Source organism: Jaculus jaculus, chromosome 8, assembly GCF_020740685.1.
Source record: "Jaculus jaculus isolate mJacJac1 chromosome 8, mJacJac1.mat.Y.cur, whole genome shotgun sequence".
NCBI classification, from domain to species: Eukaryota; Metazoa; Chordata; class Mammalia; order Rodentia; family Dipodidae; genus Jaculus; species Jaculus jaculus.
The window spans coordinates 20,870,198-20,888,556 of record NC_059109.1 but is presented as its reverse complement, the minus strand read 5'-3'; the positions used below and the strand labels follow the sequence as shown (position 1 = coordinate 20,888,556).

The 18,359-nt window shown below is 40.8% G+C and overlaps 1 protein-coding gene across 2 annotated transcripts in view; it reads left to right on the top strand.

Annotated features, from left to right (window-relative positions):
- The window catches only part of Kcnq5 (potassium voltage-gated channel subfamily Q member 5), a 565,394-nt gene that overhangs the window by 449,683 nt on the left and 97,352 nt on the right, over nucleotides 1–18,359 (top strand). For both annotated transcript variants that reach the window (XM_045156689.1, XM_045156688.1), the window contains exons 6-7: nucleotides 7,061–7,171; nucleotides 15,756–15,851. In XM_045156689.1, coding sequence (XP_045012624.1) covers nucleotides 7,061–7,171; nucleotides 15,756–15,851 — 207 coding nt within the window. The remainder of the gene's footprint in view (nucleotides 1–7,060; nucleotides 7,172–15,755; nucleotides 15,852–18,359) is intronic.

Here is an 18,359-nt window from a genome sequence, read left to right as displayed (position 1 = left end):
TCCAATGTTTGCTGTAAGACTGGCTTAGTGCTTATAATCATAAGGTCGGCTTTTACTTTGGAAATTTGTTCTTTCACCGTCTATAATGAGGGATAATTTTGTTGGGTATAATAGTCTAGGTGACAGCTGTGATCTTTCAAAATTTACAAAATTTGAAATGCTCCATTCCAAGCCCTTCTGGCTTTCAGTTTCCATTTAAAATTGAATGAATTCTGATGGACTAACCTTTGTATGTAAAGAGTTGTTTTAATTGTACAGCTTTTAGTACTCTATTTTCTGTGTTTAGCATTTTAACAATAAGGTAATGTGGGCAATTTCTTCTCTGATTCTGTCTATTTGGTGTTCTCTGCACCTCCTGTACCTGGTTGGGCCTCTCTTTTGAAAGATTTGAAATTCTTTTAATCTAGAATTTTATTGAAGATATTCTCTCTGCCCTTGGCCTATAGTTGTTGGGTTTTTTCTTGTATATATCATTTCTTCTTGTATATATGATTCAAATATGTGATCTTTTTAAGGTGTTCCACATTTCCCTAGTGTTCTTTTTGTATTGGTTTTGGGGGAGGGAAACTTTGTTTTGGTGATTTTGGTGTTTCCATGTAGGGACTCACTCTATCACAGGCTGACTTGGAATTCACTATGTACTCTCAGGGTGGCCTTCAACTCATAGAAATCCTCCTACTTCTAGCTCCTGAGTACTGGGATTAATGGCATGTGCCATCACACCCAGCTGTTTGTATGTTTGTTTGTTTATTTTTAACTTGCTATTGATTTTGGTCTTCCAAACATTTCCTCTGTTTTGTCCTCAATTCCTGATAGTCTGTCCTTCATATGATGTACTTGTTGATGAGGCTTTCTTGGAAGCCTGTTAAATGAGGCCAACTATTGAGTTCTTTTTGTTGTTTCTCTTCTATTTTATTCAGCCATTTGTTAATGGCCTCATTAAGTTTGTTGGATATATGGCTGGGGATATGGCATTATCTTCCAACCTGGGTTATATTCCCCAGTACCCACATAAAGCCAGATGCACAAAGTGGTACATGCATCTGGAGTTTATTTACAGTGACGAAAGTTTCCAATGTGCCCATTCTCTCTCTCTCTCTCTTTATTTCTCTTCATGAATAAATACTTTTTTCAGTTTGTTGGACATGCTTAGCATAATTTCATTTTGGAATTCTTTGTCTGAAGTTTCCTCTTACAGTTTTATTTGAAGCTTCCACTGTGGGACTAGGCATTCGTGGTGGAGATATTTACCGTGGGTTATTTTGTTATTTTGCGTTAAAGTTTGACCATCTGGTGATAGTCATTTTGCCTTGCTGAGGATGCAACAACAGTGGTTCTTGTGGAGCCTATGTTGAATGTCCTGGTCAGCCTTGATGCTGGTGGGTTGAGGTTGATGGTCTATCCAAAGGTCTGGTCTGGGCACACTGAAAGCTCAGCAGTCTCCTCTTTGTGTGTGTAGCCTCCATACAGGTCTGGACCAGAAGTGTGACTAGCTGTAGCATCCCTACTCAAGACAGGACAAGCAGGCAGGAAAAGCAATAAGGCCAGGACCAGATGGGTCTTTTCTCCAATATAAGCAAGCAAGAGACAGGATTGTACCTACAGGACTAAATTGCATGTTCAGTGCCAGGTCTAGGATGTGCAGTCACTTCTACATCCCTATTGAAGGAGGTACAGGTAAGCAGACCAGGGAATGAGGTTGGCACCAAATGTTGCATTGTAATATTTCCATACATGAGGCTTCTGATAGGTAGGGATATATTTGGGAATTTACAAGTTGGAAGAAATGGAAATTCTGTTTATCCCATTGAAGGTACACTGTAGACAGGCACTGCATCATGATCAGATCAGGATAACTGTCATAACTATCACCTCAGACACTTGACACTCCTGTGGATGGCAAACATTAAAAATCCTTTCTGCTCCTTTTTAATATCTGATTGATAGCTGTCAATCATAGTTATCCTACAGTGCTACAGAACGTTAGAACTTATTCATCCTATCCAACCAAATCCCTGTGCCCATTAATGGAATAGTGCCCATTAACAGGAATAGTCTTCCTGTGGAGCTGACAAATGTGTGGCCACCTGGATGAAGATCTGGGGATAGGAGAAAGATAAGCAGCAAAGTGCAAAGACTCAGAGACAAGCAAAATGTCAGGGTGCTGGCAAGCAGAAGTCAGGTGTGGTAAGAGCGTAAGAGCTAGGGCAGACTGTGTGCTTGAGATAGCGGCCAAGGCTAAGTCAGGCAGACCCTTGTGGGCTGAAGAGAGGAGTGAAGACTTTGTTCTAGGGCATATGCGAAACTCCTGGAGCATTCTGACTATGGAAGAGATAGTATGATTATCACTTGCAGATATCTCCCCTGAAGGGCCAGTGACCTATCTCATGGGAGAATTTGCCTAGCATGTGCATTGTCCTGGTTTCAACTCCACATAGTGCTAAGAAAGAAGACACTCACTGACTCAGGTTTAAGATAACTAACTAACCTCCTCTTCTACTGTGCTCTCTCTTTATATTGTAAGTTCACAAATTGTTGTTTCATATCATTATAGTGTACAAAAGTTATTATGGCTTTGTGGATGCAATATGGAATCACCAATCCAATGAAATCAATCTAAGTAATATATCCATCACCTCAAATGCTTATTTTTGTGGTAATAACATTTGAAAAATTGTTCAAACGGTTTTGAGATAAAATAGTTCAAATTGTTCAGTGATTTTTTAAACAATTTTTTGTTCATTTTTATTTATTTGAGAGTGACAGACAGAGAGAAAGAGACACATAGAGAGAGAGAGAGAGAATGGGCACCAGGGCCTCCAGCCCCTGCAAACAAACTCCAGACATGTGCACCCCCTTGTGCATCTGGCTAACATGGGTCCTGGTGAATCGAGCCTCGAGCCAGGGTCCTTAGGCTTCACAGGCAAGCGCCTAACCACTAAGCCATCTCTCTAGCCCTATTCAGTGATTTTTAATATATAAAATACACTACTTATTAGTAATTTTTACCATATTGAGTGGTATTAAAAAATTCTCTTGTCTGAGGCTTTGTATTTTTGACAATTATCTACCCATTCCACCAATCTCTAGCTGTGGTAACCTCCATTCTCCTCTCTGCTTCAGTGAGTGTGAATGTTTAAATTTCACACAGAAATAAGGACATGCAATATCTGTATTTTCATGCCCAGTTTTTGAGTCAGATCATTACATTAGATACAGAAAAAGCATTTGCCAAAATTGAACATCTCTTCATGATAAAAATCTTGCAACAAATTAGGCATAGAGATAAATAGCTGAATATGATCAAGATCACGTCTGATAATTCACAGCTAACAAATACTCAACAAGGAAAATCAAAACTGAGTCAAGACAAAATACCTGCTCTTACCACTGGTACTCAACACAGTATTTGATGTTCTTACTAGAGCACTTAGGTGAGAGAAGAATATAAAGGAAATTCAAATATGAAAAGAAGAACAAAATACTGTCACCAAATTTTAATGTTTGAGGTAGGAAGGGCCAGTGCTACAAGAAATTATTCTATTTTCATGTGAATCCATAAGATTGAAATTATAGCTGATTATATTCATATGAATTTTCTTCTCTTCTTGAATTATATAACTGATTTGTGTAGCCAGGCATGGTGGCACACACTTTTAACCCCAGCACTCTAGAGGCAGAGGTAGGAGGATTGCAGAGAATTCAAGGCCATCCTGAGACTACATAGTGAATTTCAGATCAGCCTGGGCTAAAGTGAGATCCTACCTCAGGGGTGAAAATAAAAAGGCATGCACACATAACTGGTTTGTCTAAAATAGGCCATGTTGTGATAAAAATGTTGAATTACTCATAAATGTATTAAACAAATACATATATAAGAAGAAAAATTTTTATTTCTTTTCCTCAAGCTCGGATGGCAGGTAGCTTTGTTCACTTAACACAAGTGGGCCATCTCCATAATTTAAGCTCTTTTTTGGAGTAGTACAGTATAGGGGTTACATTAGTAGCATATAATGGTACTCGTTCAGTAAAAGGATTTGTTTATACACAAAAGTATCATTTTCTCCCAGCAAATTCAACAAAATTAGTGCTTTATTAGACTGATGGAAAGAAAAAGAAAACAAGTCACAAATTTCAGAAATGAATCATTACAGATCCTGCAAAGGATAAGATAATCCTACAAACTCTGTACCAACAAATTCAGCAGTGTATGTGAAATAAATACCTTCAAAACTGACACAAAGCCGGGCATGGTGGCAGCGGTAGGAGGATCGCTGTGAGTTCGAGGCCACCCTGAGACTAGATAGCGAATTCCAGGTCAGCTTGGACCAGAACGAGTCCCTACCTCTCGAAAAACTAAGAAAAAAAAAAAATGCTGACACAAGATAAAGCAGAAACTTTGAGTTGTTCTATATTTCTAAAAGAAATTGAGGTCATTAACTTGAATTCTGAATCGTCATAAATGAAAACTCGATCACCAGATACAAAGGATAGCTATTCTTCTCCTTATGTTCTTATATGATAGCCTTGATGTTAAATCGGGAGTTGCCTCCCAAAGCATGGGTCCAGATAAAGGAGACTCGTTCCATGCTTAATGACCACAGGTATTGTGCTTGGACTTACTGCTGGCCAAACAAGAACAGTATGTCCTTTCCAAAGAGGTGGTCGGGCCTCTTTCTTTCAAGTAAAACTCCTGGAATCACACTGGCTGCCCTTTTGCTTCACTCCTCACATCTCATCCCAATTTACAGATTCCATTTTGTTCTTGCTACTTATCAATTCTAATTTAGGAGCTAGCTCATCTTTTAAAGTAACTTCTACTGATTGCTAAATACTTAGAACTATCCCAAAGAAAAAAATATTAAATTATTGGCACTGTCCCTACGAAAAATAACCATTTTTATAATCAATATGATTCTCCTTCATTCTCTGCCATTAGCCAACTTCATATCATTTGGTAAATCACATAACTGCTAATAACATATCCTTATATACAGAAAAATTTATAAATTACACATACACTATTAGAACAAATAGGCTAATTGAGTAACATTGTAGAATGCAAAATTAACAAGTCCATAGAGTTTTCATATAGCAATGAGTTTCCAAAAAAGAAATCAAGACGATCCCATTTAAATAGTTGTCAAAAAGCAAAATAAAATGGAAGGTTAAGAACTTCACACTGTATCAGTTTATTTCTTGTTGCTACAAACAGATACCTGACGATAAGCAACTTAAGGATGGAAAGGGTCAAATTCAACTTACAGTTTTGAGGACAAGCTTCCTGGTGGGAAAGGCATGCTGGTAGGAGCTGGAAGTCAGCTGTCACATCAGCAGACAGGAAGCAGAAAGCAAACAGGAAGTGGGGCCAGGCTATAAAACCTTGAAATGGGGTCTTAAAGGAGTTCGGAAAAGTCACTGAATCTCAAACCCTGGACTTGTGTTTGCATTTAACCAAAAAAATGGGTGAACCAAACTGAGAAGGATGATTATTAAATTGTTATATTTATTAGGGGAAGTACAGAAGGAAAGGAAGGAAAATGAATACCCCCACCTGGTCTGAGAGGCCACATGGTAGGTGCAGAAAATCTGTATAAAAAAAAAGAAAGAGGGGCTGGAGAGATGGCTTAGCAGTTAAGCGCTTGCCTGTGAAGCCTAAGGACCCCGGTTCGAGGCTCGGTTCCCCAGGTCCCACGTTAGCCAGATGCACAAGGGGGCGCACGCGTCTGGAGTTCGTTTGCAGAGGCTGGAAGCCCTGGCACGCCCATTCTCTCTCTCCCTCTATCTGTCTTTCTCTCTGTGTCTGTCGCTCTCAAATAAATAAATTTAAAAAAAAAAAAAAAAAAGAAAGAGGAAAAAACAGAAACTACAAAGAGCTCTGCCATGTGGAGGAAAGGAGGGGGTAAAGAGAGGTTAGGGGGTTCTCCCCTCTTCTCGGCCCAGCCAAGATGCCTGTCTTTCTGGCTCACCTGAGCAGGAAGGTAGGACCCACCACCATAAGGTTACACATACATTTAGGACTGGAGGACAAGCTCTCTGGGCTGCCTGACCACATGTCAACCTCTAGATTGTGGTGAGTTTCTCTCTTCCCCGCCCAGAGAGAATGAGCATGCCAGGCTGTCTAGCCACAGCAAACAAATTCCAGATGCATGTACCACCATGTGCACCTGGCCTACTGGGCTCGGGGGAATCAAACCTGCGTCCTTAGGCTTCACGGGCATGTACCTTGACTGCCTAGCCATCTCTCCAGCCCCATAAATAAATATTCTAAAAAAATTAATAAAAGACATTTAAGAAGCACTATACTTTTCCAAACCCACTGTGCTTCTGTCTAGCTCAGCAACTCAACTCCAGAACCTGCCCTTTGTCTTTTCACTGCGATGAAGTTGTTTACCCCACTCTCTTTCCCAAAGACACCCCCTTTATATTTCTGCCCCTCCTTTCCTCAAAGGTATGATGACAATTCCCTCCTTATCCCTCAAGCTGGTGGTAAAGAATCGATTCCTTAAGTTATCCATGCTCACACGGCAATACGTGTGTCACCCCTGTCTCCTGCTTTAGTGACTTGAGTGCATCATGCCTCTCTGACCACGCCACAAATATCTTAGGACACGAACCATGTACCTGGTGTTTTTGTTCTACTACACATCACAAAATGTACCTTAAACACACCAAATCTTAAACAAATGCCCTCAATGAACCACCAGCAGCCTTAATTAAAATAAATTATTGTTTGGGGTGCTGATTCGGTCCTAAATCCACAGTGCTGTCACTTCCATTATCACTGATGATTAACTTCTCACGTTAATGATCTTCCTTTGAATACACATAGAAAAGACGGAAGGCTGTGTTAGGAGGGAGGAACAAGTATGCAGGTTATTCCTTTCCTTAAACAAAGAGGAGTTCTGTTATGCGTCATGGAAAATTAAAGCGCAGTAATAAAATGCTCCGAGACTTCTTGAATAATGATTTAGTGGAAATGTTGCTGCGCCTGCTGTTCGTAGGTCTTAACTTCCTTCTCAAGGACTTACGCTGAATGTTCTATTTACTTTGTTTCTAGATTACACTGACAACCATTGGCTATGGAGACAAAACTCCCCTAACTTGGCTGGGAAGATTGCTTTCGGCAGGCTTCGCACTCCTTGGCATTTCTTTCTTTGCACTCCCTGCTGTGAGTATCTTTGCAACAGTAAAGCAGCTTAAACTAGATCAGAGAGGTTTATTGGAGTGAGCTTTCACAAATGCGTGCGCGTAAGAATATATCTGTTTCACTGGCACATATTAAGGATTTAATGACACCTTCATTTTAAACTAATCACTGCAACTTGGCTTGTAAAGTGTGCAACTGAAAAGACAGATGTGCACCTAGGCAGCTGTCCCTCTTCCCATGCATTTGAAAGGCAAGCATAGGACCTTAGGTGTTGTAAATGTGTTTGATGATTTATTCCTTATGTCACTGTCACTGATTTTTCTTAATGAGCAGTTTCTGTATCTTGTCAAAATGAAGCACACATTTATCTCCCCCAAGCATCAGATTACTTTGCCTTTAATGGATGAAGTTGGCCTTTCTGTTCAGTTCAGCCTCCTGTTTCTTGGAAGGCCATTGGTCACAATTGCACAACTTGTCCCTACCCTCCACTTCTCATTTTGTCCACTCCATTTGCTGTGGGGATGAATACTGCAGAGGCAACAGAAAGGAGTATGGGGCCTACTCGCTGCGGCAGGTGTGCCTAAGGAAAGAGCCTCGGGGCCTTGCTCCAGATACCAGCCAATGCCAGGCACAGCTCCTGCCAGGCTGCAACCTGAGAGCAGGCTCCAGAGGAAGCTGAGCGCCTGGGGTCAAATGGGGACTTTCGGCACCTCAGACTTCAGCTCGCAAGTCTCTTCCAATGACTCGTCAGTGAACTCAGAAGACACTCCTGCCCTTCCCACAGGAAGAGCCCGACTCTAGACTAGCCAGCTGGGTCTGCCCCAGACCACGCAAAGTCATAGGAAAGTCACATGCTTGGACATTGGAGCTCAATTTGAGTCCCATTTGTCACCTACCATGTGACTCTATTAGTGTGCTAGGACTCCTGAAGCAGTGTCCCTGTTCTTATTGCTCTTATAGGCTAGCGTTCCAGTTCGAGGTAATGGCATGACAAATCCCTTCTGGGAGCCATGAGAAGGACCTGTTCCAGGCTTTTCTCCTCATTATGCACATAGCTATCTTTGGCCTATGTCTTCACATTTATGTCCAATTTCCTTATAAGAGCATGATTCATATGAAAAAGGACCACCATACTAAAACCATTGTAATTTAATCATCTTAGTTAGTATCTTATCTTTAAATAAGGCCTCATTCTAAGGTATAGGCAACATATGAGCTTGAGGAGACAAAATTCAGTCCCAGCAATGATTTTGAGTCTGTTTCTTCATCATTATAATGGAGGAAGAATTACTGGGTCCAGTACAGTTTTGGGAAGATGAATGCGATAATGTAAGTCAAGGGCTTATTATAAAGAAAATTCAATAACTTTCCTTTGGATAAAAGCACAAAAGCACATGTCCTGATGAAAAATTGTGATATTGAAGAGAGTAAAGGACTCAAGAGATGGCTTAGTAGTTAAAGTGTTTGCCTGCAAAGCCTAAGGACCCAGGTTTCATTCACCAGTACCCACATAAGCCAGGTGCACGATGTAGCACATGAATCTGGAGTTCATTTGCAGTAGCTTGAGGTCCTGGCATGCCAATTCTCTCTCTCTCTCTCTCTCCCATCTTTCACTCTCTCCTTCTTTCTCAAAATGAATTAATAAATAAGAGAGTTATCCAAAGTCAACTCTGTGACAATCTCAGCAATCCAGACAAAAAAACCAAGAAGGTGCAATAATCAGATTTGTTGCAGAAAGAAAAGTACTTTTTGAAATAGTAAAATGGAGCTGAGGGGATGGCTCAGTGGGAGTGGGTGAAGTGCTTGCAACACAAGTATGAAGACATGAGTTCAGACCCCTAGCCCAAATAGAAAACGCCAGGCACAGGGGAACATGTCTTTAATCCCACTGCTGGAAAGGCAGAGACTGGCAGATCTTCAGGGCTTTCTGGCTAGCAAGTCTAGCTGAATTGGCTCTGGGTTTACTAAGAGACATTGTCTCAAAAAAAAAAAAAAAAAAAGAAAAAAGAAAAAAAGAAAGGAAAAGAAAAAAAGCCAAGTGTGGTAGTGCACACCTTTAATCCCAGCATTCAGGAGGCAGAGGTAAGAGGATCTCCAGAGTTCAAGACCAGCCTGAGACTACATAGTGAATTCTAGGTCAGCTTAGCAAGAGCAATACCCTACCTTTGAAAAAGAAAGAAAGAAAGAAAGAAAGAAAGAAAGAAAGAAAGAAGGAAGGAAGGAAGGAAGGAAGGAAGGAAGGAAGGAAGGAAGGAAGGAAGGAAGGAAGGAAGGAAGGAAGGAAAGAAGGAAAGAAGGAAAGAAGGAAAGAAGGAAAGAAGGAAAGAAGGAAAGAAGGAAAGAAGGAAGGAAGGAAGGAAGAAAGGAAAGAAATAGGGGGAGGAGGAGAGCAATAAAGGAAGACATTCTTCATCATCCTCTGTCCTCGACACACACCTAACACACACAGGCATCCACATGCATGCAGACACACATGCATACCACACATATGCCCAAAGAAACAGTGAATAAAACAATAAGTCATTACCCATGAGCTAGTGCTTATACATTTAAAAGCTCAAGAAATGGTAAAATGCAGCAGTGGATTTCTTCCTCTAACTAGAATAAAAAACCTGCTGCTTTTGTGTCTGTATTTATCTTGATATATGGCAGATTTTTGAAACAGACAATGGCTATGTGTTGTTCCGTAGGAGTTGCCACTTGAGACCCAATTCACAGCCTAGTCTTCAACACCAGAGAGCATGCTGACATACTGACCTATATACCCTCACAATTCTTTGAGGATTATAAACAGCTAATGGAGAGGGAGGCCAGCAGAACAAATACCACAAAAGGAGGGGCAGCTCAAGGCAAGGGGAAGGAGCAAACATCCTGAACAAGCAAGCAGAGATGCATGCCTGCAGGGTGTGAAACCTGGGGTCAGTTACTTTAAGGTCAGCTCTCCTCTGGAAGCTGTCTGCATCTAGTACAGTGAGATGTCTGGACCCCATAATAAAACTCCTTGCCAAGACAGGGAGGTTCAACAGTGTTGCTGTGTTAGATTACAGGTCAGAGACAGTAGTCATTCTTGGAAATGTTTCCAGTAAAATGATTGCCATTTTTATATACAAATTAAATTCATCCGTGTTAGAAATAAAAAAAAGAAAAAAGAAATGTGCTTACAACAGAACAGAACATTTCCTAACAGTGCCAAGAAAAGGAGCTAGCTTCTACCACGGATCTACTCACTGCAGTCTCTCAGTAGGTGCTGAGCTGTCATTTTACCCCGTGTACCTGCCAACCAACATCGCTGTATTGGAGAATACCTAGCATTTTTCTGGAAAAGGTAAAGATAGATTATGAGACTTTCCCTATTTAAGGTTCATCCTACCCAGGAAACCTGAGGTTCAACTATTGCCTTCAAAGTGGAAGGGCCCTTGCATGTCTCAGGGTCACCAGGCCACGGGCTCATCACCTCCTCTAGGCTCTTTCCCACGTGAGACTAATGAGCTCAGACAAGCAGCCGCAACTCCCTAGCAGCAGCATAATGAGCACATATCTCTGATAATTCACTCTTCCCTCCCTTTTGCTGAATACCCCGGCTATCAGGAGCTATTTTAAATTTATATTTTATAGACAACATCCATAATTATAGACAATAAACCATGATAATTCCCTCCCCCATTTCCCCCTCATAAATCCACTCTCCATCATATCCCCTCCCCCTCTCCATTCGTCTCTCTTTTATTTTGATGTCATCATCTTTTCCTCCTATTATGAGGATCTTGGGTAGGCAGCACCAGGCACTGTGAGGTCATGGATATCCAGGGCATTTTAAGTCTCAAGGATTACATTGTAAGGAGTCCTACCCTTCCTTTGGCTTTTACATTCCTTCTGCTACCTCTTCCACAATGGACACTGAGTCTCAGAATGTGTGGTGGAGAGGTCTCAGAGCTGACCACCATCCTCTGTTAGCTCTTCTCAGCACCTCAGCACTATGACGCCTTTTGTGTCATCCCAGCGGTCACCACCATCTGAAAAGAGAAGCTTCTCTAACTAAAAGTGAGCTGGGCATGGTGGCTCATGCCTTTAATCCCTGGGCTAGATTGAAACCCTACCTCAATGAACCAAAAATATAAAAAGAAGAAGGAGAAGAAAGAGAAAAGAAAATGTGAGAGTAGCATTAATATATGGGTATGAACATTACAGGACAGTTTGCTGAGCATAATAGATGGATTTAGCCAGATAACAGCAAGTATTACACACCTAGGGCTCAGGACTTCCCCCCACCATAAGCTGCTTTTTTTTTCCATAGGCTCTTATCTGCATTTTCAGTACGAGCTATGTATTCCCTCCTGTGGAAGGGGCCTTCAGTTCAATTACAGAGCAGTTGGTTACCCCCATAACAGACATGCCACTGACTCATTTGGCCTGGCTGGCCAAACTTAAGGCTTGTAGTGCCCACTGTTGTTTGTCACCATATGAACAAACAGGTTTGTACTGCTGAACTAATTGAGCTGGGTGTGATGGTGCATGCCCAAAATCCCAGTATTCAAGAGTCAGAGGTAAGAGGATCACTATAAGTTTGAGGCCACCTGAGACTACATAGTGAATTCCAGGTCAGCCTAGGTTAGAGCAAAACCCTACCTCAAAAGAAAAAGAAAACAGAAAGTGAGACTTATAGAGAATGAATTCCTTGAGACATCCAGCTAGTAAGTTCAACGCAAAAACTAGTTCTATTTAACTGAAAACATTAACCATTCAACAAATAAATGTTAGCTATTATCAGCAATCCTAGATAATAGTCACAAATGTAATTATTATAGATAGCAAAATACTAACATTTTAAAAATTAGGATACCTTGTTTACATATGGAGCATACAAATTAGTCTCCTTTAATCTAGATGAGAAAGAGGTGTGAGCATTTATAATGATTAACAAAGCATTATATTATTCTCCTTGGTATTGCTTTAGTACTTCTTGGCCTACTACTAAATATTAAAACCTAAAATTTAATGCATAGTATCCTAGAATATTAATAACAAGAAAGCTCAAAAAATAAAAATAAGAAAAGAAAGCTCAGTTTCTAATAAGTCACATCTCCTGTTAATATTTGAAGGGTTAGCACATATATTCAAATACTAAGCCATGCTATAACTGTGTGCATTACATAATTAACATTAACAGACTTCTGTTTAGGTACACTGACCTGTAAACTATGAGAAAGGTAGAAAAATGTTGGAATGGGGCCATAATGCGACAATGAGCAGACCTGTTTAATAACTGCTGTACAATCTGGCACAAGAGATATGTAGCAAATGGTTGCTATCTATTAATCACAGGTTCATAAGAAATGTCAGCCTGATTTTCAGCATATTTTGGTGTGATAGATGCTATCTTTGTGCTATGCAGAACCTGCTTTCATTATTAAAATGGGATTTAACTCTGAATCCTATGGCCATTATAATAAATGCCCAAGCCAGGCATAGAGGCACATACCTTTAATCCCAGAACACAGGAGGCAGAGGTAGGAGAATCACCATGAGTCCGAGGCCACCCTGAGATTACATAGTGAGTCCAGGTCAGCCTGGGCTAGAGTGAAACCCTACCTCGAGAAAACAAAATAAGTAAATGTTTGTGCATAGTACCTACTGTTATTCATGTTTATAAAATCTGAAATAATGCTCCATGAGTATGCTATATACAAATATGCACATAATCACATACATCTAATACACATTATAAAGAAGTGCTATAAATTCTGATATTTTATGTTCTAACCTACATCTTTATACTTCATGGAAGGTGAACTTAAAAGATAAAAATAATCAATTTTTCCCAAATCATATTATGTAACAGAAAAGATTAAGGGATTCATGTGACTAAAGTTGATCTGAGTTTGGAAGTGGGGGACCATATTTTATCATCTCCAAGTGCAGGGAAATGCTATATAAGTTTACAAAGCAGTTTATAAAAACCAAGTTTTTATACAGCTTAGTTTATGTAATCACAACCTGTATGAGACAGAAACTTTAGACAGCATGAGAAATGCACTGAAAATGATGGAAAACAGAACTTGTGACGTAATTGCTAATTTCATGGCATAGTCATCTCAATTAATAATAGAGTGGACCATAGCTCCCTAGAGCACATGGTATTATTATATAATTGTGTGTTTTTAAACATAATGGCATCGTTTATTATCTGGTTATTGTCACAGATGTGCTTAGAAGTATGAAATCTGGATGTAAGACAAAAGATTCACCCCAAAATATCGTAGCCAATTTTCACAGAGCTGACACTTAACAAACCTCCTAGAGATGAAAAACACCACTTTTCCTGGTGGCCTATACCATCTTTAAGCTACTTCAAAAAGAGGAGGAGGGATCACTGAGAGTTTAAGACCAGCCTAGAACTAAAGAGGTCCAGGTCAGACAGGACTAGAGTGAGACCCTGCCTCGAAACTACAAAAAAAAAAAGAAGGATGGAGGAAAGAAAAAGAAAAGGAAGGAAGAGAGGAGGGAAAGAATGAAGGCGAGAAGGGAAGAAAGTGGGAGGGGAGAAAAAAGACAAGAAGGAAGGAAGGAAGGAGAGAAAAAGGAAGAAACAAACAAAGAAGCAAAGAAAGAAAGGGCTAGAGAAACAGCTCAGCGGTTAAAGGCACTGCTTGCAAAGCTGAAGGAGGCCTGGGTTCAATTCCCCAGGACCCACGTAAAACCAGAGACATAGAGAGGAGCATGCATCTGGTTGGATCACAGTTGGAGGAGTGCCTGATGTGCCCATTTGTTCTAGAAAGAAAGAAAGAGAGGGGGAGGGAGGGAGGGAGGAAGCAAGGGAGGGAGGAAGGGAGGAAGGGAGGAAGGAAGAAAGGAAGGAAGGAAGGGGAAGGAGGAAGGGAGGGAGGAAGAGGAAAGGGAAGAAAGCAGAGAGGGAGGGAGGCAAGAAGGAAGGAAGTTGAGGGAAGGAGAGAGGGAGAAAGAAAAAATAATCTATTCTTTACTTATAGCAAATACTGACAGTGCTTACAAAATGTTCTTATCTAACCTAAGGGTTAGACTCCTTGAAGTTTAATAAAAAGCTAATAATTTATAGCTACAAGTAAGATCCACACACTTGAAAGCAGTGGCACTCCCTGTCTCATACTAATAAAGGCCAGAGACTGAATTTAGCCAAGGCTTTAAGGTTGAGACAGAAAACATCTTGATTTTACAAATATGAGACCAAAGCAAGCTGAGTAGAGGACAGTATCAAAGAACCAGACTTTTGGCACATTGGGATGGTAAGCAGAAAGAAATCACAGTAGCCAAACAGGAATAACTGATGGAAAGATAGGAGGAAATAGTAAACTTACGAACCTCAAAATCTGAATATATGAACCAAAATTTTAAAAATAAGTAAGGCACACTAAAAGTGTTTGATTAAAACTTGAGGGAGGGGGAAAGTGGGTTTTGCAAGGACTTGTGCTTTTTTTTTTGTTTGCTTGTTTATTTTTATTTATTTGAGAGCAACAGAGAGAGTAAGAGGCAGAGAGAGAGAGAGAGAATGAGAATGGGCGCTCCAGGGCCTCCAGCCACTGCGAACGAACTCCAGACACGTGCGCCCCGTCGTGCATCTGGCTAGCGTGGGACCTGGGGAACCGAGCCTCGAACTGGGGTCCTTAGGCTTCACAGGCAAGCGCTTAACCGCTAAGCCATCTCTCCAGCCCGGACTTGTGCTTTTGTTCTCATTGTAAAGATGGGCAGAACCTCTTTGTCATCAAAGCCTAAGATCTGTTTGTTTCATCTGCATAACCATCCCTCTTTCTCCCCCTTTAACCATACCTTGGTAGGTCTAGAATTACAGCATCACAAAGGGCTCCAACTGGGACAGATTTGATGCCCAGTCTCATAGATGAATCACATATCTATTATATAATTAATATTTTATATATATATATATATGTATGTATATATATATTTATTTATTTATTTATATTTATATAATTTCAAGGTTCCATCCAAGCTAGTAATCCCATGTCAATAGCAGCAAGATTCCCAGATTCCAGCTCCATCCAAAGTCAACATTTATGCCCTGTAAATTCTACCACTGAATTAGACCACTCACTTGAATTAATGATGGTTTCTATTTGTAATTATGTTGCCTCTGCCTCTCCCACAAGACAGTAAATGATGGTGCCTGCTGGTCTGGTAAAGAACAGAAGTAGTTTTATCATGGGACAGTATTGTCCAACAACTTGCTGGTGACAGTATTATAGCAGTGATAAATAGTGAGGGTTTTTTTTTTCATAAGCAATGTGTTTATTATGAACAGACTACATACTGTGTGTCTTCTTGTAGACTCGTGTTAGGGATGCTTAAAGTATTTGTTTTGTGGGCTGGAGAGGTGACTCAGCGGATAAGGCACTTGCTGCCAAAGCCGAAGGACCCTAGTTCAATTCCCCAGGATGCATATAAACCAGATGCACAAGGTGGCACGTGCATCTGGAGTTCATTTGTAGTGGCTGGAGGCCCTGGCATGCCCTTTCTCTTTCTATTTCTCTTTCTCTCTCCCTTTCTCAAATAAATAAACAAATAAAAATACAAAAAATGTTTTGTAAAGTACTTTTTTAAATTTGTTTTTTTCCAGGGCATTCTTGGCTCGGGTTTTGCACTGAAAGTACAGGAACAGCACCGCCAGAAACATTTTGAGAAAAGAAGAAACCCAGCTGCCAATCTTATCCAGGTAAATGTCAGCGTGCTAGGTGGATGGCAACAGCTGTCTCCACAAGTGCATGCTGGGTCATTTTCTCATCTGTGTTTCACTGCTTCACGGAGCTACTGCTTTGCCTTTTTTAAAAAATGAAGCCAGGGCTGGAGATATGGCTTAGCGGTTAAGGCGCTTGCCTGTGAAGCCTAAGGACTCAGATATGATTCCCCAGTACCTGCGTAAGCCAGATGCGCAAGGGGACGCATGCATGTCGTGTTTGTTTGCAGTGGCTGGAGGCCCTGGTGCACCTATTTCTCTCTCTCTCTCTCCCTCCCTCTCTCTCTCTCTCTCTCTCTTTCTCTCTCTCTCTCTCTTTCTCTCTCCTACATAGATATAATTTGCTCCTCTCAAATAAAGCCAAATTTAAAAAAAAAAAAAACAATAAACAAAGCCAGAACTTCATGAGTAGTCTAGAATTTGGGCATGTCCATCCCCTCTCCAAAAATTGTTTAAATGTTTTTTTTTTTCTTTTAGAAAATGATCCGTGTATTTATTAATCAGGTTAATTAACCATGCCACCAAGGTCATGCAGAGGTTAGCCATTATGCTGCTCCTGTTATGACTGTGTATATCTTGTGAATTACTTTGTGCAACGTAATTGATCATTAAGTGATGGAGCAGTGCATGGCAGAGTTTCTGGCATTACAATTACTTTCTTCAAGCTGTTATAAAGAGCAGCGTGTTTATTTCGAATGGAAAGGTGTTGTATCAATGATTGCTTTAAATGCCATGCAGAACAATAAGTTGAAATAGTTGTCCAACTTTGAGAGCTGGTAGGATTACAAAATATATCAATGTATGATATATTAAAATAAAATGACAAACATTATTTGCAGTTAGCTCATAATATGTAGATGTTAGATTTCATTTTCATCTTAACAACCCAGGTTTTGCATTAGCACTCCAAATAATGGTTGGGGCTGGAGAGATGGATAGCTCAAGGCTGACAGCATTTACCACTTAAGCATGAGAACTTCCTGGACTGGAGACTGCCAAGTTCAGTTTTCAGCTCTCCAGAACCCATGTAAAAAGCTGGGTGTAGCATGCACTTCTGTAACACCAGTCTGTGGTGAAGAGGGAAGGCGCAGAGACCAGTGAATCGCTGGGTATTTGCTGACAGGCAGCAGCTCTGGGCTGAGAAAGACCCCCATCTCAAGTAGACATGCAGATGAATTCTAAGAAGACAGACTAGTGGCCTCCAATGCATCTGCATACAGCACACAATATACATCACACACACACTACACATACATGCAAAAAACGGTGTTTCTTCTTCTGCTAGTCATGTCTTTCAGAAGCAGAACCAGATTAAGAATCACAAAATAAGCCAGTAGTGGTGGCACATACCTTTAATCCCAGCACTCAGGAGGCAGAGGTAAAAGGATTGCCATGAGTTTGAGGCCACCCTAAGACTACATAGTGAATTCCAGATCATCCTGGGCCAGAGTGAGACCCTACCTCAAAAAAATCATGAAATAGGGGCTGGAGAGATGGCTTAGTTTTTATGGCACTTGTCTGTGAAGCCTAAGGAGCCAGGTTCAATTCCCCTGTACCCACATAAACCAGATACACCAGGTGATGCATGCATCTGGGGTTTGTTTGCAGCGGCTAGAGGCTCTGCTATGCTCATTCTTTCACTCTGTCTTCCCCCTTCTTACCCTCTCTCAAGTAAATCAATAAATTAAATTAAATAAGGAATCACAGTGGGGCTGCAGAGATTGCTCGTGGTTATGGTGCTTGTCTGCATAGCCTGAGTTCCCAGATTCGATTCCCCAGCACCCATGTAAGCCAGATGCACAAAGTGGCACAAGCATCTGGAGTTCATTTGCAGTGGCTAGCTCTGGCATGCCCTTTCTCTCTTTCTCTATCTGCCTCTTTCTCTCTTTCTCTCTCTCATAAGTAAATAAAATGAAATTTTTAAAAATTAATTTTAAAAAACTGCCGGGAGTGGTGGCGCATGCCTTTAATCCCAGCATTTAGGCAGAGGTAGGTGGATCACCATGAGTTCGAGGCCACCCTGAGACCACATAGTGAATTCCAGGTCAGCCTGAGCTAGAGTAACACCCTACCTTGAAAAACAAACAAACAAAAAAAAAAAAAACATTAATTTAAAAAAACTAGAAAAATGAATCACAAAAGTGAATTTTCCTAGATCCTTAGTGTGGAGTTACCATTAAATAGTGGGCAAGATAATTCTCCGTCAGAAGTTGGTGTTTTGTTTTGTTTTCTTTTCTTTTCTTTTTTCCTTCCTGAGAAGTTATTGAAGATTCAGATCTTCTAAGCTAGCGGAGCTTGAGGTATTGGTGTGAGGAGACTCAAGTTCATGCTGCTGTCGCAAGCACATTGCTGTCATTTAGACTGCAGGCTTGAGCGGCTGAGCAACATTAAGAACTCTCTCCTGGGCTGGAGAGATGGCTTAGCGGGTAAGCGCTTGCCTGTGAAGCTTAAGGACCCCGGTTCGAGGCTCAGTTCCCCAGGACCCAC